The sequence below is a fragment of the Nyctereutes procyonoides genome, unplaced genomic scaffold (assembly GCF_905146905.1).
Source record: "Nyctereutes procyonoides isolate TBG_1078 unplaced genomic scaffold, NYPRO_anot_genome, whole genome shotgun sequence".
NCBI lineage: Eukaryota > Metazoa > Chordata > Mammalia > Carnivora > Canidae > Nyctereutes > Nyctereutes procyonoides.
In genome coordinates, this window is record NW_026575135.1 from 18,194,101 (window position 1) to 18,217,117 (window position 23,017).

A 23,017-nucleotide genomic window follows, 5' to 3' on the forward strand; every position below is an offset into this window, starting at 1 on the left:
GGTATACAGAGCAGATGTATGTACTGTGCCTTATCTTAGCCCCTAAAAAGAAATGAAGAAACTTTTATTTCTGATGGTTAAAGCTAAAACAATAACTAATTTCTCATTTTTCTCTAATCTAAATAAACTTTTATAGTTTGGGGAAATTGCTTAAGTTTTTTGAGCCTGTTTTCTAAATTTATAATAGCAATCTCAGAAGGTGAGGATTAAGATAATATATACAGAAATAAGAAGTATAGTACTTGGCACATAAAATGCTTAACAATTCATTTATGCACTCATTCAACAAGTATTAGTGCCTACCATGTGCCAGTCCCTGTCATACATGCTAGACAGAGAATCAGAGCAAATTTTTACACAACTCTAGAAGCCAACACTGACACATAATATAGGATGTAAAGAATGTGCACATAAATCAGCAAACATTCTCGTTAGCTATCTCTGTCTCTCTCTCCATTCACTGATACCCATATAGAGTTTTTCAGCAATATGACTATGAACAGGGTTAGGCCGAAGAATTTCAATGTAGTAGCATGAGATATACCTACAAGAAAGTATATTTTTAGTTCCAACCCAAATTAACAAAGTATTGGAACACATACAGTGTGCATATATCCCTAACTAATAAAAAAATTAGGACTGTCTGCATGGCTCAGTTGGTTAAGTGTCTGCCTTCAGCTCAGGTCATGATCCCAGGGTCCTGGGATTGCACCCTATATCGGATTCTCTACTCAGTGGAGAGTCTGCTTCTCCCTTTCCCTCTCCTTCTCCTTCTGTGATCTCTCTCACTCTCATTCTCTCTCAAATGAATATACATAATCTAAAAAAAAAAATCATAACTAGGGGCACCTGGGTGGCTTAGTCAGTTAACTGTCCAACTCTTGATCTCAGCTCAGGTCTTGATCTTGGGGTCATGAGTTCAAGCCCCCTATTGGGCTCCATGCTGGTAATGGAGCTGACTTTGGAAAAAATATATATAACTCATAAAATGTTCCTGCTAAGAGGAACCTGAAAATTACCTGATTCTAACCTCTATTTTACAGATGAGGAAACAGAAGTGCCCAAAGAGTTACATCAACATAATCTAGATAGATTCTAAAAGTACAAGGAAAAAAGGATTATTAGAAAATCTATGGTGGGGACGCCTGGGTTGCTCAGTGGTTAAACATCTGCCTTCAGCTCAGGGCGTGATCCTGGAGTCCAGGGATCGAGTCCCACATAGGGCTCCCTGCGTGGAGCCTGCTGCTTTTCCCTCTGCCTATGTCTCTGTCTCTTTCTCATGAATAAATAAATAGAATCTTAAAAAAAAAAAAAAAAAAGAAAGAAAGAAAATCTATGGTGATCTCCCCCACATAGGACAAGATGCCTTTCCCTCTGGAGAGCAAGAGTGGCTACAGGCGATGTGACTTGCACAGGTACTGAGGTACAGTGATGAACCTAAATGAAAGTAGCAAATCATTCTGAGCTAGAATGAAGTTGAAACAGAACTGTGGTAAGAGAAGGAAGTGGTAACCAACCACCAGCTGCCTTTGAATTAAAGGAAGAGGAGAGTCACACCTGGGCCTGCAAACAGCAAAAGGCCTACTGGAGCCATAGTGAAGAAACAACTGGTGGCACTGGTATGCAGTTCATAATTTTAGAAGCAAAGAATAAGGTTTGAACATCTTTTCCCAGAAAAGAACAGTGTATATAACCTTTGGGGGAACAAAGAACTCACCTCTAGGAGGACAGAGATACCTAGGATGAGACTCCTGCTCTCAAGCAGCTCACAATGTAAGGTGGAGAGCCAACATGTTATGGATAGAGGGTAATGCACACCAAGTGCTAAGAGAACAGAGAGAAGGGAGACCTCTCTCAAAGATGGTCTTCTCAAAAGCCCTTGAGGCTTACAGAAGGCTAAAGAAGAAAGCAAAGTCTTTCCAGGGAGACGCTTTGCAAAGATATTGTATAGATTCAGGAATAAGAGATTAAGCAGTTTAGGAAAATGTAAATAGATCATATAATCATGACATAAACAAAACCAAAAAAATTTTTAAAATTCAGCACCTATTCATGATAAAACACAAAAGTCACTATTCAAAAAAGTCATCAGCTTTTCTTAAACCAGCAATAAAAACAAAAATTCAAAAATATATAATTTACAAAAGCATCTGAAATCAAATACCTAGGAATAAATCTAATACTATGTTAAGACCTAACCTCTACAGGAAAAGCTTCAAAGCATTACTTATTTGACAGAAATTATGAAGGAAATAAAATAAAATTTACTTATTTATAAGTGGAGGAACATGCAAGACTCCTCACTAGAAGATTCAATACTGTAAGATGTCAATATTCTGCAAAGTGATCTGTAGGTTTAACAAAATCAAATCAAAATCCTACAGCTGTGTGTGTGTGTGTGTGTGTGTGTGTGTGTGTGTGAATCCACAAGCTGATTCTAAAATCTATATGGAAAAATATCCCAAGAACAGTCAAAGCAATTTTGGAAAATAATGCTTTTGGAAGACCTACATTATAAGATATCAAGACCAATCATAATATAATAATTAAGACAGTGTAGCATTAGCAAAAGAATAGACCAAGGGAATAGAACAGAGATTCCAAAAACAGATTCTTACATATACAACTACTTGATTTATGATAACAGTGATGCTATAATGCAGTGGAAAAAGTAAGCTATACCAACAAATAGTGCTGGATCATCTGGGCATGCATATTTTTAAAATAATAAAATACACACACACACACACACACACACACACACACACAGAGGAATATTACTCAGCCATAAAAAAGAATGAATCTTGCCAGTTGCAACAACATGGATGGAGCTAGAGAGTACTATGCTAAATGAAATAAGTCAGTTGGAGAAAGACAAATACCATATGATTTCACTCACATGTGGAATTTAAGAAAAAGAACAAATGAGCAAAGGGGGGAAAAACAGAGAGGTAAACCAAGAAACAGTCTCTTAACGATAGAGAACCAACTAATGGTTATTACAGGGGTGGCAGGGATGGGAGATGGGCGAGATAGGGGATGGGGATTACGGACTGCCCTTTTTGTGATGAGCACCAGGTGCTGTATGTAAGTGTTGAACAAATAAATTTTAAACCTAAAAATTATTTTTTTAAAGATTTTATTTATTTATTCATGAGAGACACAGAGAGAGGCAGAGACACAGGCAGAGTTGGAAAAGCAGGCAGCCTGCTGGGAGCCTGATGAGGAACTCAATCCCAGGACCCCAGGATCATGACCAGAGTCCAAAAGCATATGCTCAACCACTGAGCGACCCAATAGCCCCTAAACCTGAAAACTATTATTATACTATGTTAACTAAATGGAATTTAAGTAAAACTTTATTTTTTAAGTAAAACTTTAGAGAAAAAGAGATACTATATATTAACAAGCTATAACTAAAATTTAAATTTAAATTAAAAAATACCTATTGCATCCCATAATGAAAAATCAACCCCAGATGGGTTGTACATCTCAGCATTAAAGGGTACAGCAAAAAGCCTTTTAGATGAAAATGTAGGAAACATTTCAAGACATTAGGTCCAGAAAGATTAATCAAATAGGATTCAAAAAGCCCTAATATTTAGGAGAAAATAACAGAATTTGGGCTATATTAAAATACATTAAAGTTTGTTGAAAAGACACCATTCTCCTTTACCATTTTTCTATTCATGTCTTTTTCTTTTTTAGATTTATCAAATATTTGTCTATTTTAGTAATGTGCTTAAAAAGAACCAATTTGGTGTTTTATAAATCAAATCCATTTTTTAAAGTTTTTTCTAAATCCTTATTTTCTTTATATACTTAGTTGTTCCTTCTCCAGGTTGATTTGTACTTAGTTCCTTCTCTAGCTTGAAATTTTGTTTCCAAATTTCCCTTTAGGTGCTGCTTTAGCAAAACTCCCAGTAGTTTGGATATGTCGAGATCTTGTATTGTTCATTTCTAAATGGTCTGTAATTACAACTGTAACTTCTTCTTTAGCCCAGGGATTATTTACAAGAATTTTTATTTTTATTTTAAAATAAATTTTTTTTATTTTAAAATTTTTATTTTATTTCCAAGCAGATATATTTATTTTGACTTTTTCTATTAGTTGTTGTGAATTTCTAATTTGGGTATTCTTTGTAGACCTTCATATCATCAATTTTCTGGAAACTCAAGTAGTATTTTAAAAGAATACTGTTCAGGGGATCCCTGGGTGGCTCAGCGGTTTGGCACCTGCCTTTGGCCCAGGGCGTGATCCTGGAGTCCCAGGACTGAGTCCCACATCGGGCTCCCTGCATGGAGCCTGCTTCTCCCTCTGCCTGTGTCTCTGCCTCTCTTTCTCTCTCTCTTTGTCTCTCATGAATAAATAAAATCTTAAAAATAAATAAATAAATAAATACTGTTCATTATTACAAAATTGGAATACATTAAATCTTTATTATGTTACTCAAATATTCTTTCTTCACCTAGTGATTTTATCAATTTCTTCTTGTATTTTTAACAATTCTGGCCTTACATATTCTGACACTATTAGTTGCATAAAAATTCATGACGTCTTAAGAGATGGTACTTCATCAATATAAAATACACCTCTTTCTTCCATTTAATGTTTTTGTAGCTTGAATTTCATCAGGTATTCACCTTTTTGGGGTCAGATGTGCTTTTTTTATTCTACTTTTTTTTTTTAAGATTTTATTTATTTATTCATGAGACACACACAGAGAGAGAGAGAGAGGCCGAGACATAGGCAGAGGGAGAAGCAGGCTCCATGCAGGGAGCCCAATGTGGGACTCGATCCCAGGACTCTGGGATCACACCCTGAGCCAAAGGCAGATGCTTAACTGCTGCTGAGCCACTCAGGTTTTAGCTAAATTCATTAAGTTTTTGCTTTGAAAAAGGATGGGAATGACATAATAGAATAGCCATCCCTATTCTACTATTTTCAATATTTTTATGTCATTTTAGATGTCTTTTGAAAAAAAAAAAAAAAACAGCTAAGTTTGCGTGTCTCTGTGTGCATATTAATCCAACCTAAGAACCTGACTTTTCAACAGGGAAATTCAACTCTTCATATTTAATTAAGTATTTATGGACTTATGACTGCCATATATTTACCATTAACTTTTTTAACTTAGGTTTTATTTTTATTAAATTTATTTATGTATAGAGTTAAGGTATCAAATAGCTCTACAAGACTGTTACCAAGCCTAACAAAGAAAAGATAACAGCTCCCCAACACCCAGCCCTTCCTATTTCCTGCTCCACAGAAGCAATCACACTTTATACTTCATTGAGTTTCTTGGTATTTAGCTTTATGTCATTCCCATCCCTTTTCAAAGCAAAAACTTAATGAATTTAGCTAAAAGCAGGATGACACTGCTGGAAATTTCAGACTTCGTGAACCACACATATAGTTACCACAATTATAGTTAATTTCTTGAGTTCTCCAGTCTGAAATGTTCATCTTCCTTGTCAAACAAAATGTCAAAGCAAGCAATTCAATTCTGGTTGCAGTCTCCTAGAGGAAAATAGCTATATTAAAACAAGCAAAGACAGGAAAGCCCAGCCAAAATGGCGGGACTGTTACAGTATTTTACAATGCTCTTGCTTTTATAATATTTTATATTATTTCTTTTTTCTTTTTAAGATTTTATTTATTTATTCATGAGAGACACAGGGAGAGAGGCAGAGACATAGGCAGAGGGAGAAGCAGGTTCCTCACAGGGAGCCTGATGCGGGACCCAATCCGGGGAGTCCACGATCACATCTAGAGCCGGAGGCAGACACTCAATCGCTGAGCCACCCAGGCGCCCCTTATATTATTTCTAATCATTAAATCCATGATCTCTTTTGGGGCATGAGGATGTAAGAATCTAGTGTTGTCTGAGCTCCTTTCAGAAGAACCAAAGTTTTCAGACATCATGATACAAACATTCAGAGGTTTAGTACTGTGAATATGGGTTTCAAATTGCTGTTAGCATTGATGCTACCTAGCATTTCGGTTACTGAAGAAGACCTCTAGCAGGGAGTTGGTTATTAAAAGACAAGGGCATGCCAGGGCTTGATGTTATTTAGTCTTCGGAAAACTGAAGATAACAATATAGAATTATGCTATATAGAATTATTCAGCATATGTACAGAATTAATGACATCTATTTAGAAGTCAATAATTACTAGGCCTTGGCTATGGTTTAGAATGGTTCATAGGTGATTACACCCATTTACTCCATGATACTTTTTCTCCAGTTCCAGGATCTCCAAGCTAAATTAGATGCAAGCACCCACTTGCTTAGAACAGTTATTTCCTTAGGGCACACCATCTGTTTGCAATGCCCAGCTAATAGTGAGTCTGTTGCTCCTGGAAGAATATCCCCTAAGGTTTCTGCCTGACTCCTAAATTCAAATTTATTGGAATTCCTCCTTCTTTCCTCTTTTCCTCCTATAAGGCAAGGGAAAGCTAGATTTGACAAATGATCAATGAGAAAGGGTGGAAAGTCCCTAGCTAAAAGAATATGTGGCCTTGTTTTCTGTTTGTTTGTTTGTTTTTAAAGAATAAAGTGGAAGAAACAATTGTGATCTTGGAAGAAAGACTACATGAGAGCAGAGGGACTCCAACTTATAAATGCATTATAAATAAGGAAGAGGAACAAAAAGTTAAAATTTACCTTGGAAAGGTAAAAGCAAAACAATGGGGAAAAATAGAGCATTTGTTCATAGGAAAGTGATCTACAGTGATAATTGTGTTAATTGGCTTGTTTGTTGGTTATTAGGGAATTTCAAATTTGTAATGCATAACTATCCTTTGTAATTAAAGAGAGAGAGAAGAAAGAAAAAAAGTCAAGACAGATCTGTGGTTCTTGATCCTTGAAGAATGCCCAAAAAAAGGGGGGGGGCCTAGAATGTGTATCCCAAGGTGCTGAACCCTGGTTATTTTATTTCCTTTGGCTTAAACAAGTACTGCTGGTTTGTCTATATTTAGAGAGATCAGTAACAAAAACACACCTGGGATAAGGAGATACTATAGATTTTTTTCAATTATCCTCCACCAACTTTCTATTATGAAGATTTTCAAACATTCAGAAAAACTGACAACTGTGAACACCTATATACCCACCACTTAAATTCTGTAATTGTTACTATCTTGCTATATTGATTTTATTATCGTTACTTATCCATCTGTTAAGGGTCTGATTTGATAGCATTTAAAAAGATCTTCCCCAAATTTAGGCAATTAAAAAAAAGCCATTCTCCCTAAGAGACTTGGGTCAGAAATGGGATGCTAAGTGAAGTTCTAAGGAGGAAGCTGGATTCCTGTTCAGTCAGTAGCTGAATTATTATCCTGATTATCCCGAAATACCACAAACCTTCTGAAACCGTTTCCTCATCTGTAAAATAAAGCGAGACAAAATGATAATCATGATCCCCTTAGTTACAATCCTTTCTAGCCTAAAATTCTATGAAAAGCAATTTTCTTAATAACTGCCATTTACTTTTTCTGTTTTCTGTGTGGCAGGAAGTATGGTATAATCTCATTTAATCTTCACTGGTCCCTTAAATTTTTGAGATACCACATTCATGAAGACTACCGACTGTTTTTAGTAGCACATAGCCACTCTGACCTATTTCTAGTTGCACTTCCCCTTCACATTTTCAGTATGTTTTACTAGCATCAATTTTGTACTCTTTGGTGGAACTAGCTGGAACCAGCACACAGAAATTATCTTTGCTCACTGAGACAAACACGAGTAAACTCCAGCCCCTGGTTTGTAATTTTTTTTCCAAATGTAAAATGAGATAAAACAGCTAAAAGTACTTTAACTTGTTTATTTTGGTAAAATAATTACATATAATTATTGTTGAAGGAAATCTACAATACACAATCTTGGTGTTTTTATTTAAATCTGTTGCACATTGAATAACAAAATTAAAATGTCAGTTTTTCAATTGGAGAAAGTACTCAAATCAACAGCCATGTGCTAAACAAAGAGACTCAATTAGAGCACATTATGGTTCGATTTGGGAATGAATATATCAAAGAGAAAAAAAAAAAAACAAAGACCATACATATATTGTCTGTGTGTGTTTTATAAATGAAAAGCCACCACGACTTTCTATCTCTATATTCCTCTTCAGACTTAACTATCTCCTCCATGTTCATTGCCCTCAAATATATGTATTAGTCTTCACTTCTAGTAGAAAAAACCATTTGTTTTTACTTATTTCCAAGGGAGCTATTTGTATTTCAATGCATATTTAAAGATCTTATATTGTAGAAATGTAACAGGATGCCTGCACAAGGTGTCCCAGAACTATAAATACACACTATTATGTAATCAGTGAGGTTCACACCTAGAAAGTCTGGATGGAATGGTTATCCTGAAGCAAATGAACAAAAATAAGAAGGTTTAGCTCTGTTGATTGGAAGGAAACACTGGAACTGCAGAATAAGAAAGGAAAGTGAATCTACTCAAGTCACAGAGATGATAAACCCAAACTCTTCACTTGATTTCCCATGCCCCTTAAACAAAGATTTCAATAATAGATTCTGCTCAAGAGCAGGGAGAAACTTGTTTTTCCCAATGAAATCAGCATGTCTTTAACCAAAGAATATCTTTCATGGTAACATATGTGGGTATTTTCTATATGAATATTGGGGTTACTATGCAACCTCCATGTGTAGGGACACACTCTCTGAATAAGTGTTGTCTCTGAAAGGAAGTCATCGTTCTCAACATCCATCACCCAGAAAGGAGGCAGCTCTTCAAACAGGAAACCCAAGCAAAGACACTCTCTGGACCTTGCTGTTTTGGTCCCGTTTGAAGAAAGATAAATGCCTAGCTCTATTCACTTCTGGTGGCAGCACTCAGATAATGTCTGCCAAATGGAGACAGGCCAAAAGATAAGGACATGAGGAAAATGTCTTTGTAAGCCAGCTTGAACAGTTTCATGTTGCTTTCTCTATTCATTATCCTCCAGCTTTTAGCAAAGCTTGATTTAAACGCTGCAGCCTTACATCAGCTGTTCCACTGGCATTAGGGTAAGACTAGTGTGTCCATACTTGGATCACAGCCTTAGCATGGAGAAGAAAAATGGTAGCACACACCTCAATACATGTTGAAGAGGAAGCCTGAGAACAAGAGTTAGGGCTGAGGGCCAGCAACCCCTTACCACTTAGAGATTCTCCCTGCACTGCATCTTTGTGTCTGGGGCTCTTTATTATTAAAGAAGGTGGCAGCCTCTCATGAATGCTCAATAACAGGCAACAAGATGCAAACTATCAGGTTCCCTTATTGTTCTCACTGCCTGAAAACTCAGAGCTGACTATTGTGTTCAACTACAAAAGCTTTCCTCAGCTAGAAGTTATGGATAATTGTTCTTTCTTTTCCCCTTTTATTTATTGGTTCTTATCTTTCTGATCATTAGTTCTGGTCTTACTGCATATATTTTTATTTCAAGTTTCCCAAATCGTTTCCTGGAAAACAGCCAGAGTACACAAGCCAATCAGTGAATAAATTTTTCCCATATAATAAGAAAGTTACAAAACAGTGCTCATCTCAGTCAAAGCTCTGAATGCTAAGGAGGTTGACAGCTGTATGCTGGCCTCTCTTCTACCTTATCCAGGAACCAGAGCAGATTCCCAAGAGGTCAAAGAGAGCCTGAAGGCTAATGTCCATACAATCTGAAGATCACAAATCATTCTGAATACATACTTCTTTAGGGTTGGAGGGGGTAGAGGGAACAAAGCATGGACCTGCAATCCAGGAGAGAATATCTCAGTGAATGGAGCAAGGTTCCAGGTCTAAGCTAGGAGTTCAGGGTCAAATACTTCACTTAAGGTGGCTTTTTAGGGCACCAGAATAAAAAGAGAGAGAATGAGGAGTAAGGCAAATGTTGATAGCTGCTTCTCTGCCTAAGATTCTCTCCCATTTCTAACCATGTTGCTGCCCACTGAACAAGTCCACTTGGCTATGCTACTTTTACCTCAAACTCAACATGTTCAAACCAGATTTCATTTCCCCTCAACCTTTCTCTCACCTAATTCATTACTAGTTAAAGGCATTATCCAGGTGTAAAAATCCTGGTCATTCTTTTTTGATTTCATGCAATCCTTAATTTTTTTTACTTCAGCTTTCTATGACTAAGATCTACTGGCATTCAACAAATATTTACTGACTGCCTATGATGCACCAGGCACTTTCTATGCACTTTAAACTGCTGAACAAAACAAAAATATTCATTATCACAGAGCTTATATTCTAGTAGGAAGGAGAAAACAAAGTAAATAAGTAAATATAGATAAGTAAATACAGGATTTCAGAAGGTAATAAATGCTACAAAAAAGAAAAGGTAGAGTGAGATAATGGCAATTTTTAAAAAGGTGGTCAGAGCAAGCATCATTGAGAAAAAGGTAACATTTGAGCAAAGATGTGGAAGAGGTGAGGGAGGAGGCTGTGCAGGAATGTAGGGAAGAGCAGAGAGGCAAAAGGACAGCCATGCAAAGGTCCTATTACCAGCTCCTCCGATTTCGTTGAAATGTCATAGAATCATCCTCTCACTCCATTCCCAATGCCATCATACAAATTCCAAAGTCTCCTAGGTAATCACCCTGCTCTGTTTCCTATGTGATGTGGTTAGACATTCATTTTGCAAATTAAAACCATTCACCTGATTTTTAAGGCTCATAATTCTTTGAATCCACCCTTTATATCATGAACTTCATTATTATTTCATTATTTCAGGAACTCTGCCCCTCATCCACTCTAAACTCTATCCATCCCTCAAAGCAGGACATCAATTCTTACCACTTCTATAAAGTAGTGCCTGTGGTTGCTATTATTGAATCTGAATTTATATTTCCCAAGCATCCTATTTCTTGAAAGCAAGTCAGCCTCTTTCTCTACTTCCCATTGTTTTGGTCATTACTAAATATTTGATAAGATTAAATGAGCTTGGGGGGTTCCTCGGTGGCTTACTGGTTGAACATGTCCTTTGGCTCAGGGCATGATCCCAGAGTCCTGGGATCGAGTCCCGCATCAGGCTCCCCGCAGGGAGTCTGATTATCCCTCTGCCTATGTCTCTGCTTCCCTCTGTGTGTCTCTTGGTGAATAAGTAAATAAAATCTTAAAAAAAAAAAAAAGATTAAATGAGCTATTTCTTCTACAAAGCTGAAGCTCTTTGCCAACTTAAAAATACTTTTATCACATTTTATAAACTACTGAAAGAAACAGAATGATTAAAAAATGGTTTTATCATATTAAGAAATGCATGGGGGGGTAGAATAAGCCAAAGTGTTCATGGTGGACAGTGATAGCTTTTTTCTTTTCTCTAACTCAAATTTTCAGCTACTTTCAGGTCTGTGCTTAGGTTACTTTGAGAAACAAAGAGCTTGCTATGAAAATATATAAATCAATACAAATAGTGAGTAATCAACTGTCATTAGGCTCATCAGAGAAATTCAAATTACCTTAAAATATAATTCAAAGACTGCAAGCATCTGAATAACCTGCAGTTGTGAAGAGGCAAACTATAATTAAAACAAGCTGAAGCAAATTCTCATGGCTAAAAAAAAAAAAAGAAGAAAAAGCCTTCCTCATGAAATGACCAAAACAAGATATTTACTGTATATGAAAGCAGCATGATGTACAGGAAAGATTACACCCTCTGAAATGCTCAGGTAAAGGTTCCACCATTTATTAACATCATGACCTAAGTTTCATGGTCTGTAAAATGGAAACAGAGAAGCTTTTTTTTTCTTTTTTTTTTTTTTTTTTTACAAACTTTCATTAGATACAAACGAAATTCCAATTTGAACAAAAATTCTGTTAATCCTTGCTTACCCAAGCAGATGGAGTTAATGGTAATGCACAATCATTCACACTTTGGTGGTTAGACTATTGTTAGTCTACAGACCTCTATTCTATCTGAAGCAGTCTTTTAAAATAATATATTATGATTAAAAGATGAAAGAATATTAACATCTTTGGATAGCATCTAAGAGAGTTGAAAAGAATCTTAGGTTAGAATCAAGGTCATCAAACCTATCTTTTGAGCACTGGTCACCTGGACCTAGTAACAAATGGACTATAAAAAAATCTTTGGAGGGATCCCTGAGTGGCTCAGCAGGTTTGGTGCCTGCCTTCAGCCAGGGGTGGGGGGTGGGGGGGGGTGGGGGGGTGCTGCAGTCCCGAGATTGAGTCCCACGTCGGGGTCCCTGCATGGAGCCTGCTTCTCCCTCTGCCTGTGTGTCTCTGCCTCTCTCGCTCTCTGTGTCTCTCATGAATGAATGAATGAATAATAAATAAATAAATAAATAAATAAATAAATAAATAAATAAATAATAAATAAATAAATATTAAAAATTTTTGGAATGGGATGTCTTGGTTCCACATTCGGTTGAGAAACAGACTCCCAGTTTCAGCTCAGGTCATGATCTCCAGGTTGTGAGATGGAGCCCCATAAGGGCTGAATGAGGAGTCTGCTTGGTATTCTTTCTCCTTCTCTGGCTCTGCCCTTCATGTTTGTGCTCTTTCACTTGCTCTCTCTCTCTAAAATAAATAAACTTTTTAAAAAATATTTTCAAAATTAAATGGTACATAAGAAGATTTTTGTACTATTATACAACTACCATCCAGGGTTGGTTATGAGAATTAAATGAGACAAGGCGACAGAATAATGATTTTATTTATTCATTTATTTGAGAGAGAGAGAGAGAGAAAAAAAATGAGAGAGTATGAGTGCAAGAAAGGGGAAGGGCAGCAGGGGGAGGGACAGAGAATCCCAAGCAGGCTCTGCACTTAGTGTCGAGCCCTACACAGGGCTCGTGCTTGTTCTCACAACCTGGACATCATGACCGTGCTTGTTCTCACAACCTGGACATCATGACCGGAGCCCAAACCAAGAGTCAAGGCTTAACCCACAGAGCCACCCAAGCACCCCTGGCACATTCTTATAATACATTCTTTTCAGATTGTTAAAAATGGTACGTGGATCACTGAATGTTCAAGAAATGTCAAAGCGACCTGTGGGTATCCCCTGCAAGTCCTATTTTTTTTGTTGTTAGAAATCATTTTTTATAATGTGTGTTCTTGGAATGCCAAAATAAGGGACTAGCTTTACAAAAGGCCAGATCTGACTTATAAAATTGGACCCATACAAATTGAATCCAGACTTACTTACTCCACTCTCACTCTTCATTGTGTTTGAGAAAGTGTTTAAGGCAAAAAGCCTTATCCATAGGCTTTAGTGCATGTCAAAAAAGGGTAACCATAAGAAACCCACCTGCATCATCTGAGCCCAAACTGGATCTATTCCAAAGTAGCAACAAGTCTTAATGTTTACGAATAATGCTTGGATTTGATATTGAGGAAATTCAGTTAAGAAAGGCATTAATCTATCCTAAGCACTGGAGTTAGGCTGGGTCAAGATAGATAGATCATAATTTTTAAGAAAATTCCAAAAGTTTTCTCAAGCTAATTCTATGGGACAAAGCATGAAAAATCCCTGAGAAACATGCCAGCATCTGCCCTCACTCAATTCCAGAAGCAGGAAGCAAAGATGTGACCCAATCACATGATAATAAACCACAGCCCATCTGTTCAGAGAACTTGTATTATGTAAACCACAACCAAGAAAGAACAGCAAAAGGCAGGCTGTTTGTTGACATGAGCAGGGGGCTCTGTGATTTGAAGAGACATGTTCTCACATCAAAAGGGCCATCCATAAAATAATGGCACTTTCAAAACCCACGTCATTAGAAATGAACATATCTGATGCACTACAAAGGTACTACCAGAATGGTGTTGGGTTCAGATTAAATGTTTCAACAGGCCTAGAAGAATTTTTCAGCAAAGGTCTTCTCCACATAAGCAGCCCTCCCCAGAGGAACAGATTTATCTCCCACTCAATTACTTTGATCATGTCAATTCCCTATTTAATTTCAACAACAAAGTACATCATCTAAAATTCTAAATCTAGACCATGTAACTGTAAGGCCTTTAATTGCATCCATTTTAACTAAACCCCAGTTTCACCGTCTTACAAACTACTAAATAAAGCCTCCTCTTCTCAATCAATAAGCTCTATATCAGGTCTTTTAATCAGCAATATAAAAAAGACATTGACTTTCTCTTGAGGACGTTTTAACCACCACCACCACTACCACAACCACCACCGCCCCCCCCCCCCCCCCCCCCCCGCCCACAGTACATCAGAAGTCACTTTTCATAAGTTCTGTGAAACTCAAGATAACTTCACTTAGGTAAGTCATTCCATTAACCCTCCCCCCTCCAAGTCCTTCACATTTTTTTAAAGAGCACAAGATTTGGAATGAGATAAATTCTTGTCTTAGTTCTGCTTGACCCTGAGAAATTCACCTAACGCCTGATGTCATTTTTTTCCCTTGTAAACTGAAGTGACTTAGAACTTTCACCATTAAAATGTCTACCCCTGGCAGGCAGCCCATAGTATTTTCCCCTTATTCATCCCACTTAGGTTACCTTTCTATTTTGTTTCTTGTCATGTATTACAGAGCTTTCAGAACTGGTGTAAAGAAATAGTGGTTAATATACATCCAAAACCCATACTATAGAATTAGGAACTTAACTCTAAAGAGGAACTTGCCAGCCAATCAATAAAAGTTTTGGTTCCTGCCCTAGAGTAGGCCTCAGGACAGCTCACCACTCATCAAATCCCACTCTCTGCCCATTTGAATTCGAGCTACCTTCAAAGTCAGTTTAAATCCTAAAGTCCCAGAAAGCCTCGCCCAATCACTTCAACCTATATTAATCATTTCCCTCTTGGACCGCTCATACCTCCCTGTAAGGGTGATCTTAAAAATATTTAACAACTGGCTCCACATTGCTACCAGCCAATCAGAAAGGATGTTTGATCAATCAAAATACACACAGCCCAGTGGAAATTGCTGGTTGAACATTAGTCCTACCTATTATTATCAATACAAAATAGCAACCTCAAACTGGAATACAACTTTCTCATCTGATCTTTAAGATCTCATGAATTAGTTAAAGTAGGTATCATCCAGATTTTCTGCATAACTAGAAGTGAAGTTGGGACTAATAACCAAATCGAATAACCAATTGTGTCTTTCATCATATTATACAATTTTCCCATATTACATGGAATTGTCAATTAATAGTGCATAAACTGCATTTAAATAAAGCAGTATAAATACTCAAGGAATGCTCAGTCAAATGGAATTCCTTTAATCAACGAGCATTTAAGCAAACAATATAAAACACAGCGCTAGGCTCTGAAAGTATAAAGGAAATAAAAGGCATAACCTTTGCCCTCTGGGTACCATTCCAAAGTACAGATAAATAAAAGTGCGAGATGGTAGAAATAAACAATACAAACAACAATACAAACTGTAAGCGCTATACATACAGTTCAGGGAAATAAAGAGTTCAGGAACTAAACCAGTACATGAAGCCAAAACTGAGAACTTCTCACTCCCAAAAGGAGCAAAAGGAAGTATGTAGTTAGAAGGCTAAAAAGTCAGGAGTCAGTGGAAAAACAGAAATCGCTGGAACTGGAGGTTTAGAGTAATAATAAGAAGTGAGATTTTTGGTTGAATACTCAGAAATGGCCCTAATCATAAGCCTCAAGTGTTGCTGAATACAAATGGAAACTCTTATAAACCCTTTGTGAGAATGGCTGTGGAGGATTAGTTTGGCCATAACCTATAGAAAAGTCTAGATGAGAGAAACTGGAAAGCAAACAGATTCAAGGGATAACAGGACACTAAACTGATGGCTGTATACAAAGAAAGGAAGGCATTGATATAAAGAAGAGTTGGGCTCTACGCATGTTATCAAAGAAAAAACTTACATGACGGCAGAAAGGAAACCAGATTCTCACATGAGATATCCATGTAGACATCTGGTATGGTACTAATCTGTGTACTAAGGCCAGAGAACCAATTTCTCCAGAGAAATCTATATTAGAGAAGCTGGTCAGAGGGAAACAAAACAGATACCCAGACAATAAGGAACAACTGCAAGGTCTTAAAAAGGAAGGCAAATTATAAATTTAAAATTGCACTTGACCTTCTTTAGAATATATGAATGATCAACATCAACATAACCAGCAAATGTGAGCAGGCCAGTTGAGGTAAAGTAGGCTTAAGAATAACAGCACCTGGATCAACTCTGTATTGTATACATACATGCCACTGCAGTCTGTAAGCTCCTCCCCAGCATGGGTTGAGCAAAGTTCTGTGCATCAATTAAGTCCAACACTGTTCCTTGAATACAGGAACACTTAGTGTGCTAGGCTACAAAGAGGGAACTATGCTATTCTAGTTAACAGTGGTGTAGAAATGCTACTTTTGCTTGATACACGAACTACTGATTCTCCCACCTGCCCCTAATATACCTTGCCCCCACTCCCTAGGCCAATGTCAAAAATCCACGGTTTCCTCTAACCCAGGCCTAGTATGAAGGGACTCCAGGAATGTACTGGGAAGTCAACCTCATTTTCATATTGTGAGGGTAAAATCAAAAAGTGAACAGTAAAGACCAACTGCTCATTAGTGAACGTGAAAAGAAACACGGGTTGTGCCAGACGAGTATATACATTAAGGTGTATAGGTTTTGGGAACACTGGACTCTGGGTGCAAATCCTAACTCCAGTCCTTGGTCATGGAGTACTTAACCTGTTCGAAGCTCAGTCTTCTCATCTATAAAATGGGGCAAGTGCCACTAGGAGGGTTTCACGGTCAGCATTAGATAACGCGTATCTACACCATGGTAAAGCTCTTCACAGACAGTAGCTAGTGGCAGTCTCATTCTTGGAGTTCTTTGTTTTTTAAACATTTGGTATTCAATTTTAGAAACAGAAATGTACTTTCACTGTAATTTAGTTTCTAACACTGAGGATCTATATTTTAGTTTCTAGTATTTTAGTCTGGATGCTAACGGTTTTTCTCTCTCCCACGGAGGTTGATCATGACCCCACGTACCCCATCCTGATTTAACCTTTTTGGAAAACGGAGCAAACGTCCTCCCTGGAAAACCAACCGCACGGAGGGACTCCTGATTCGAAACTACTGTCACTCGAGAAAAGGAACATCACCGGCGACGTTCCTTCGAGGAAATAAAAGCGTTCGATCAATCCGGAGAGTCCTTCCCATTCAAACGTTCCGAACCCCGCAGAGTGAGCAAAACGTTCAAGTTTCTACTACGGAAAACAGTCTGCAGCCTCCTGGTTACTGGATGCACTTCAACGCTCCCCAGACGCACGGAAGAAACGTTCCGCACATCGTCGTGCCTCCTCCTCCTCCTCGCACAAAGCTTGGAGGCTCCCCTTCCGAGGCCACCCTGGCTGGAAAAGGAGCCCCTCGGGGGAGGGGGGCGGCGGCCCTGTGACCCCGGGGTCTCCACCGCACACCGCCCCCCCCCCCGCCGCTCCCCTACCCCGCCAGGGGGCCCCGGGAGCCCCGCGCCCCCTCCCGCTCCGGGCCGGGCGCCCCGCCTCCGCCAGGCCCGGCCAGACAGACGCACACACACCCCCGGGCGCTCGGCCCGCGCCCCCTCGCTCCTCGGAAGGCAGCCCCGGCCGCCGAGCGCTCCGCCCCGTCGACGCCGCCCCCCCCCCGCGCCCGGGAGCCGGGAGCAGGGGCGGCCGCCGGCGGCCCGGCACGTCCACTCGCGCTCGGACACACGCCCCCGCCCCGCCCCGCCCCGCCCGCGCTCCCCGCCCGCGCCTCGCGTGGCGGCCGCCAGGCCAGGCCAGCCCGGCCCCGGCCCCGCGCCGCCACCTGCGCCCCCGGCCCCGCGCCATGTTTGAGAAAGAGGGAGCGAGCCAGAGGCCGGGCCCGGCCCGCGCGCCCCGCAGCCGCCCGCCAGCCCCGCCGCGCCGCCGCTCACCCGTCGCCCCCGGGACCAGCGTCGCCGCCGCCGCCGCCGCCAGCACGAGGAGGAGCAGCCGCGGGCGCGGAGCAGCGGCCGCCGCCCCCATGGTCCCGCCGCCACCGCCTGTGGCCCGGTCCGGCCCGGCCGCCGCCTCGCCTCAGCAAGCCTCGCCTCGCCTCGCCCCACCTCCCGCCGCCGCGGCGGCCTCGCTCCGGCCCTTTGTAACTGCTCCGGGGCTGCGCGCCCATTGGCTGCCGGGCTCCCGCCGGCCCCGCCTCCCGGCGCTCCGCGAGCGGCCGAGCGGGACCCAGCCCGGAGCCCCGCCCCCCGGCCCGCCGGACAGCCAATCCGCAGCCGCGGGCGCCGGCCTCTGGCCACGCCCCCAGGCTCCCCGGGGGCCGCGCTGCCAGACCCCTGCCCCTGCCCGAGCCAGAGCCGCCCCCGGCTCCGAGGGGGCCGGGGCGGGGGCCGGGTGTGGGGCGCCCCGGCCTGGGCCGGCCTGGGCCGGCCTCCGGCCGCGGACGCCTGGGGTCGCGCCACAGGGGTGTCTGGGTGTGAGGCGCCTTCGGGAAGAGGCTGTGGCCGCGCGACGCTCTTCTAACCTTCTCCAAGCGCGTAAGATCCAGCACCGACCCCATCCACAGCCCCGCACCCGCGTCCCCAACACACGCACCCAGATCCGCGGGGTCGTCGGGCAGGCTTCAACTTCCACTTCCCAGACCCACGCCTCAACTTTCGATAGCCTCAGTCTCCTGCCTACCCCCCGCCCGTCCGCGCCCCCGCCGTCAGCCTCTCACCCCAACCACACTCCAGGCCCCGAAAGTCCTCAAATCCCGGCCTCGGGCCTCGGATCCTGAGATCGGACACGCCCCCTCCTCCCTCAGCCCCTCAGCCTCCCCCTCCCCCCCCCCCCCCCCCCACCCCGCAGCCTCTCTCCCTCCGGAACTCCGAGCAGACCCAGACCCAGGCTCCAAACCACACTCCCTCCTTCTGACCCCTTCCGGATCCAGGTGGGAAGAGGAAGGTCCCCACCACCCCCTCCCCACACACACCCCCCCCCCCAGAGGACGAGGATTCCCCTTCTTGGCTCGCAGCACTCCTCCCCTGGCGGAGGGGGAGCAGTCAGTACTTTGACTTGCCTCTGACACGCCTGCACAATGATTCTGAGGTGTCACTAGAAACCCAAATAAACTCGGCTACGTTTTCATTCTGAATTCCTAATTTACTGTGAGACGCTCCACCCACCTTCCCTCTGGGACACCAAAATGAGCTCCAGATTTGTAATTCTTCCTGTCAGACTAGTCCTCTCTTCAGACACAAACACAGCCGAGGAGGCTGTGTTCCACAGAACAGAGAACATTTTTCCACAGAACCTTTTAAGGAGAAAATTGTATTTTCTGTGTGATCTGAGCTTGGAATCAGATAAACCTTGGTCGCAGAAATCACAGTCACCGCCCCCCACCCCCAGCCCCAGCATCGATTCCTGAATCACTGCGGGGCTGCTCTTCCCTGAGCACTTCACCTGCCTCTGAAGACTTCCCTCTCGGGCTGTGAGAGGGCTGGGTGGGGGTCTCGGAGCCGGCATCTGGGACCTGCCTGCCTCTTCCCCTCCTGGGTAGGACCCTTATTTGAACAAGTCAGTCAACCTTACTGAGTCTCCCTGTCATCATCTGGAACGTGGAAATAAGATCTCCCTCCCAAGGTCAGTGAAAGGATATGAGATTTGGGGGTTCCTCCTCCCCCCTCTTTCAAGTTCTACTTGTAGGCCCTCCCTCCAGACACTCCCATCTCCTCCCTGGACAGGTGGCCCCCTGGGTATACACTGAACTGCCTACCTAGGGATGCAGCTGCTACCAAAAACATGGCACAGCCTGCTCTCTAGGGCTGCTCTTGCTCCTGGCCGCTGGCTGACCAAGCAGGCAAAAACTACTTCGGGCGGGTGCCAGGCCCAATCTGCTCTAATCTTTTCAGTGGAGATGTGGAGGGCAAGTCAGAGTCTTGTGAGACCTGAGGTCTATAGACTTTTTTCACTGCTCTAATTCTCAGTGTCTTCCATGAGAGCCCAGAAGATATTTATTGAATGAATGAATGAATGAATGAATGAATGAATGAATTGCCTCAGACAAGCGAAGTGTCTTCCTCTCATCAGGTTCTCTCATTAGATTCTTCATCTCTAGGGGCACATGGGTGGCTCAGTGGTTGAGCATCTTCCTTTAACTCAGATCATGATTCCAGGATCCTGGGATCAAGTCCCACATCAGGCTCCCTGCAGGGAGCCTGCTTCTCTTTCTGCCTGTGTCTCTGCCTCTGTCTGTGTCTCTCATGAATAAATAAATAGAATCTTAAAAAGAAAAGAGATTCTCCATCTCTAAAATGAAATATTATACCTACCCCATTTATAAATAAAAGGGATTGAATCACATGTCTTGGGCCCCTTAGATGATGTAATGTGTCTGGAACAGTGTCTAGAACATAGTAAATACATTTTTTTAAGATACAGTAAATATTTAGTTAATGCCATTTCCTTTGCCCAGCCCCCTTCAGGCTCTGTTTGATTCTAATCAGCATTCATGTTCTGTTAACCTGTGCCTTCGCCTTACAGAAGCTCAGTTCATCAGCCTTGGGTTATCTTCTATGACACACTTCCAGTTCTTAACATTTTCCATGGAATTGAGTGTCTTCATTAGAACACCGAGGAACAGGAAGGAGAAACAGACTATTTTTAAATTTTATTTTCCTGATATTAGGAAGAAATTTCCATGAGCCACAGACCCATAAATAAACTACATTGGAATGGAACAATAAATTACAAGTTCAAAATCATGGTTCTCAAACTTCAAAACGAGTCCAAATTGGCTGGAAAGTTTTTTTTAAATGCAGATTGCTGAGCATCAGCCCTAGAGAGTCTGCATCCGTTCATCTGATAGAAGTCCAGGACTCTGCAATTTGTAACAGAGACCCCAGGTGATTTTGCTGCGGGTGTCACCAGGCCACACTTCAAAAGACACTAGTTTAGAAAGCGTTACCTTGAAATTCAGTAAATGAAAATGCACATACTTATTTCACCTTTTGAGAAAGGGAGGGCAATGGGAAGAAAAGCCTCTGGCTTTGGAGGCCTAGCTGGTATTCTGGCTCTACCCTTTTCTAGATGTAGGATCTGTGCACGCTACTTGATTTCTCTGAGACTTCACCTCCCGCAGTGTGAAATGGGATAATGACACTGACTCATATATTTGCTGTAAGGTCTAAATGAGCTATTGCACATGAAGAATCTATCATAAATGTTAATTCCCTTCATAGTCTCTACAGGCTTTGAAAAAGACTTGTTTACTCCGTCTTGATTTAATGGGGAAGAAACGGAAGACCAGCCCCCAGCAGGTCAGCTTCAGAGCCAGGACTAAGTGACTCTCCCTCCAGTGCCTTGTCCTCTGTACAGTGCTGCCTTTCAGTCTTCATGCCAAGTACATTGTTTGCTTTTCCTTTTGGAGTACTCCCTCAAGTAAAATGTTTTCTTCCAAATGGAGAGCACAGGCAGTTAGTTGCCTAAACTACATTCATTCCTACATTCACTTTGTAAACAGAATCCTCATTTCCTTTGGGAAAGCAGTTTGCCTAGCTAAAAATCTTAATTTCCTAGGCACCTGGCGCCTAGATATGACCCTGTGACAGAGATCTGGCCAGTGAAATATAAGAAGTCTACCAGGTAGAGCTTGTTGGGAAGATACTGTTTTCCCTATAAAGAAGAGATAGACCCATCACATCCTCACCTTCTTTCCATCGGGAATATAGCTGCGATGCCCAGAGGAATAGCAGCCATTCTGTGAGCATAAGGATGGTGGCCATAACTAGGAATAGGAGACAGAAGATAGGAATGGATAGAGTAGAAAACTTGGAATGGAGTCTGGATCCTTGATAAACCCCTTGAGCAACTGTACCAGCTCTAAGTGCTTACCACTGAAGTTCGCATTATATTAGAAAAACAAACATCTCTTTATTTTAAACCTTAAAACACTCCAATTCTGGTCAATACTATCTATTGTATATTTTGTTACTATCGTATTTTTTTTAAACTATGAGCTAATGTTGATTTATATTATTTTTATCTATTGCTAACTCCTGGGCTCCTAGCTGAATAACAAATCACCTCAAAACTTAGTGGCTTAGAATAATAACCATCTATTATTTCTCATGAGACTGTGGATAGGCTGGGCTGTTTTTCTTGGTCTAGGCCAATTGAAGCTGATCACAGCTGAACTTGCATATGAGGCTGGTCAACTGGGAGCTGAACAGATCTATAATGGTTGAGTTCATCAGCTCCTTCATGTGGTTTTTCACTCTCTAGCAGGCTAGCCTAGGTTTGTGAACATGACAGTTCAGGGATCCAAGATAATGAATGGCAGTTTCCAACTGGCACATCGTTTCTGCCACATATCATTGGTTTGGGCATGAATTAGGCCAAACCCAAATTCAGAATAGAGAAATAGAGTCCACCTCTTGCTAAAAGGAACAATAACATCACATTGCAAAGGGAGGGACGTAGATACCAAGAGAGACCTAAGTGTGGCCATTTTTGCAAACACTTTTTATCACTTTTTCTGATCTTCATTTTTTTTTAAGCCCTAGATTTTCCAGCTCAAATAATTTTAATTCCACCTGAAGTACATCCTTTGGAATTCCCTTTAGAGAGAGTTGACTCAGTAGCAAACAATTTCAGTTTTTGTCTGCCCAAGATGACATTATTTAATCCGTAGTTTTGGACAGTGTTTTCACTGGCTACAGGTTTCCAGACTGGCAATCGTTTTTTTTTCTCAACAATCAAAACTATCATTCCACTGTCTCCGGCTTCCATTGTTGTTTGAAATCGGGTATTAGTCTATTTCTCTTTTGTAGGTAATTGGTCTTTTCTGTCTTCTTTTTAACAGACTTTATTTTTTATAAATAAAAATATTTATAAATTTTATACAAAAATAAATAAAATATAAAATAAATAAAATAAAAAATAAATAAAATACTTATTTTTTAGGTTCACAGCAAAATTGAGCATAAATTACATAGAGTTCCCATATATTCTCTGTCCCTGCCCAGGCACAGCCTCCCCCACTATTAATATTCCCCATCAGAGTGGTTGGTTTGTTATAATCAAC

At 41.3% G+C, this 23,017-nt stretch overlaps 1 protein-coding gene across 2 annotated transcripts in view; it reads right to left on the reverse strand.

Annotated features, from left to right (window-relative positions):
* The window catches only part of TGFBR1 (transforming growth factor beta receptor 1), a 58,437-nt gene extending 40,426 nt beyond the window's left edge, over nt 1–18,011 (reverse strand). For both annotated transcript variants that reach the window (XM_055302477.1, XM_055302476.1), the window contains exon 1: nt 17,889–18,011. In XM_055302477.1, coding sequence (XP_055158452.1) covers nt 17,889–17,979 — 91 coding nt within the window. In that variant the 5' untranslated portion in view covers nt 17,980–18,011. The remainder of the gene's footprint in view (nt 1–17,888) is intronic.
* Between the last annotated feature and the right edge of the window lie 5,006 nt (nt 18,012–23,017).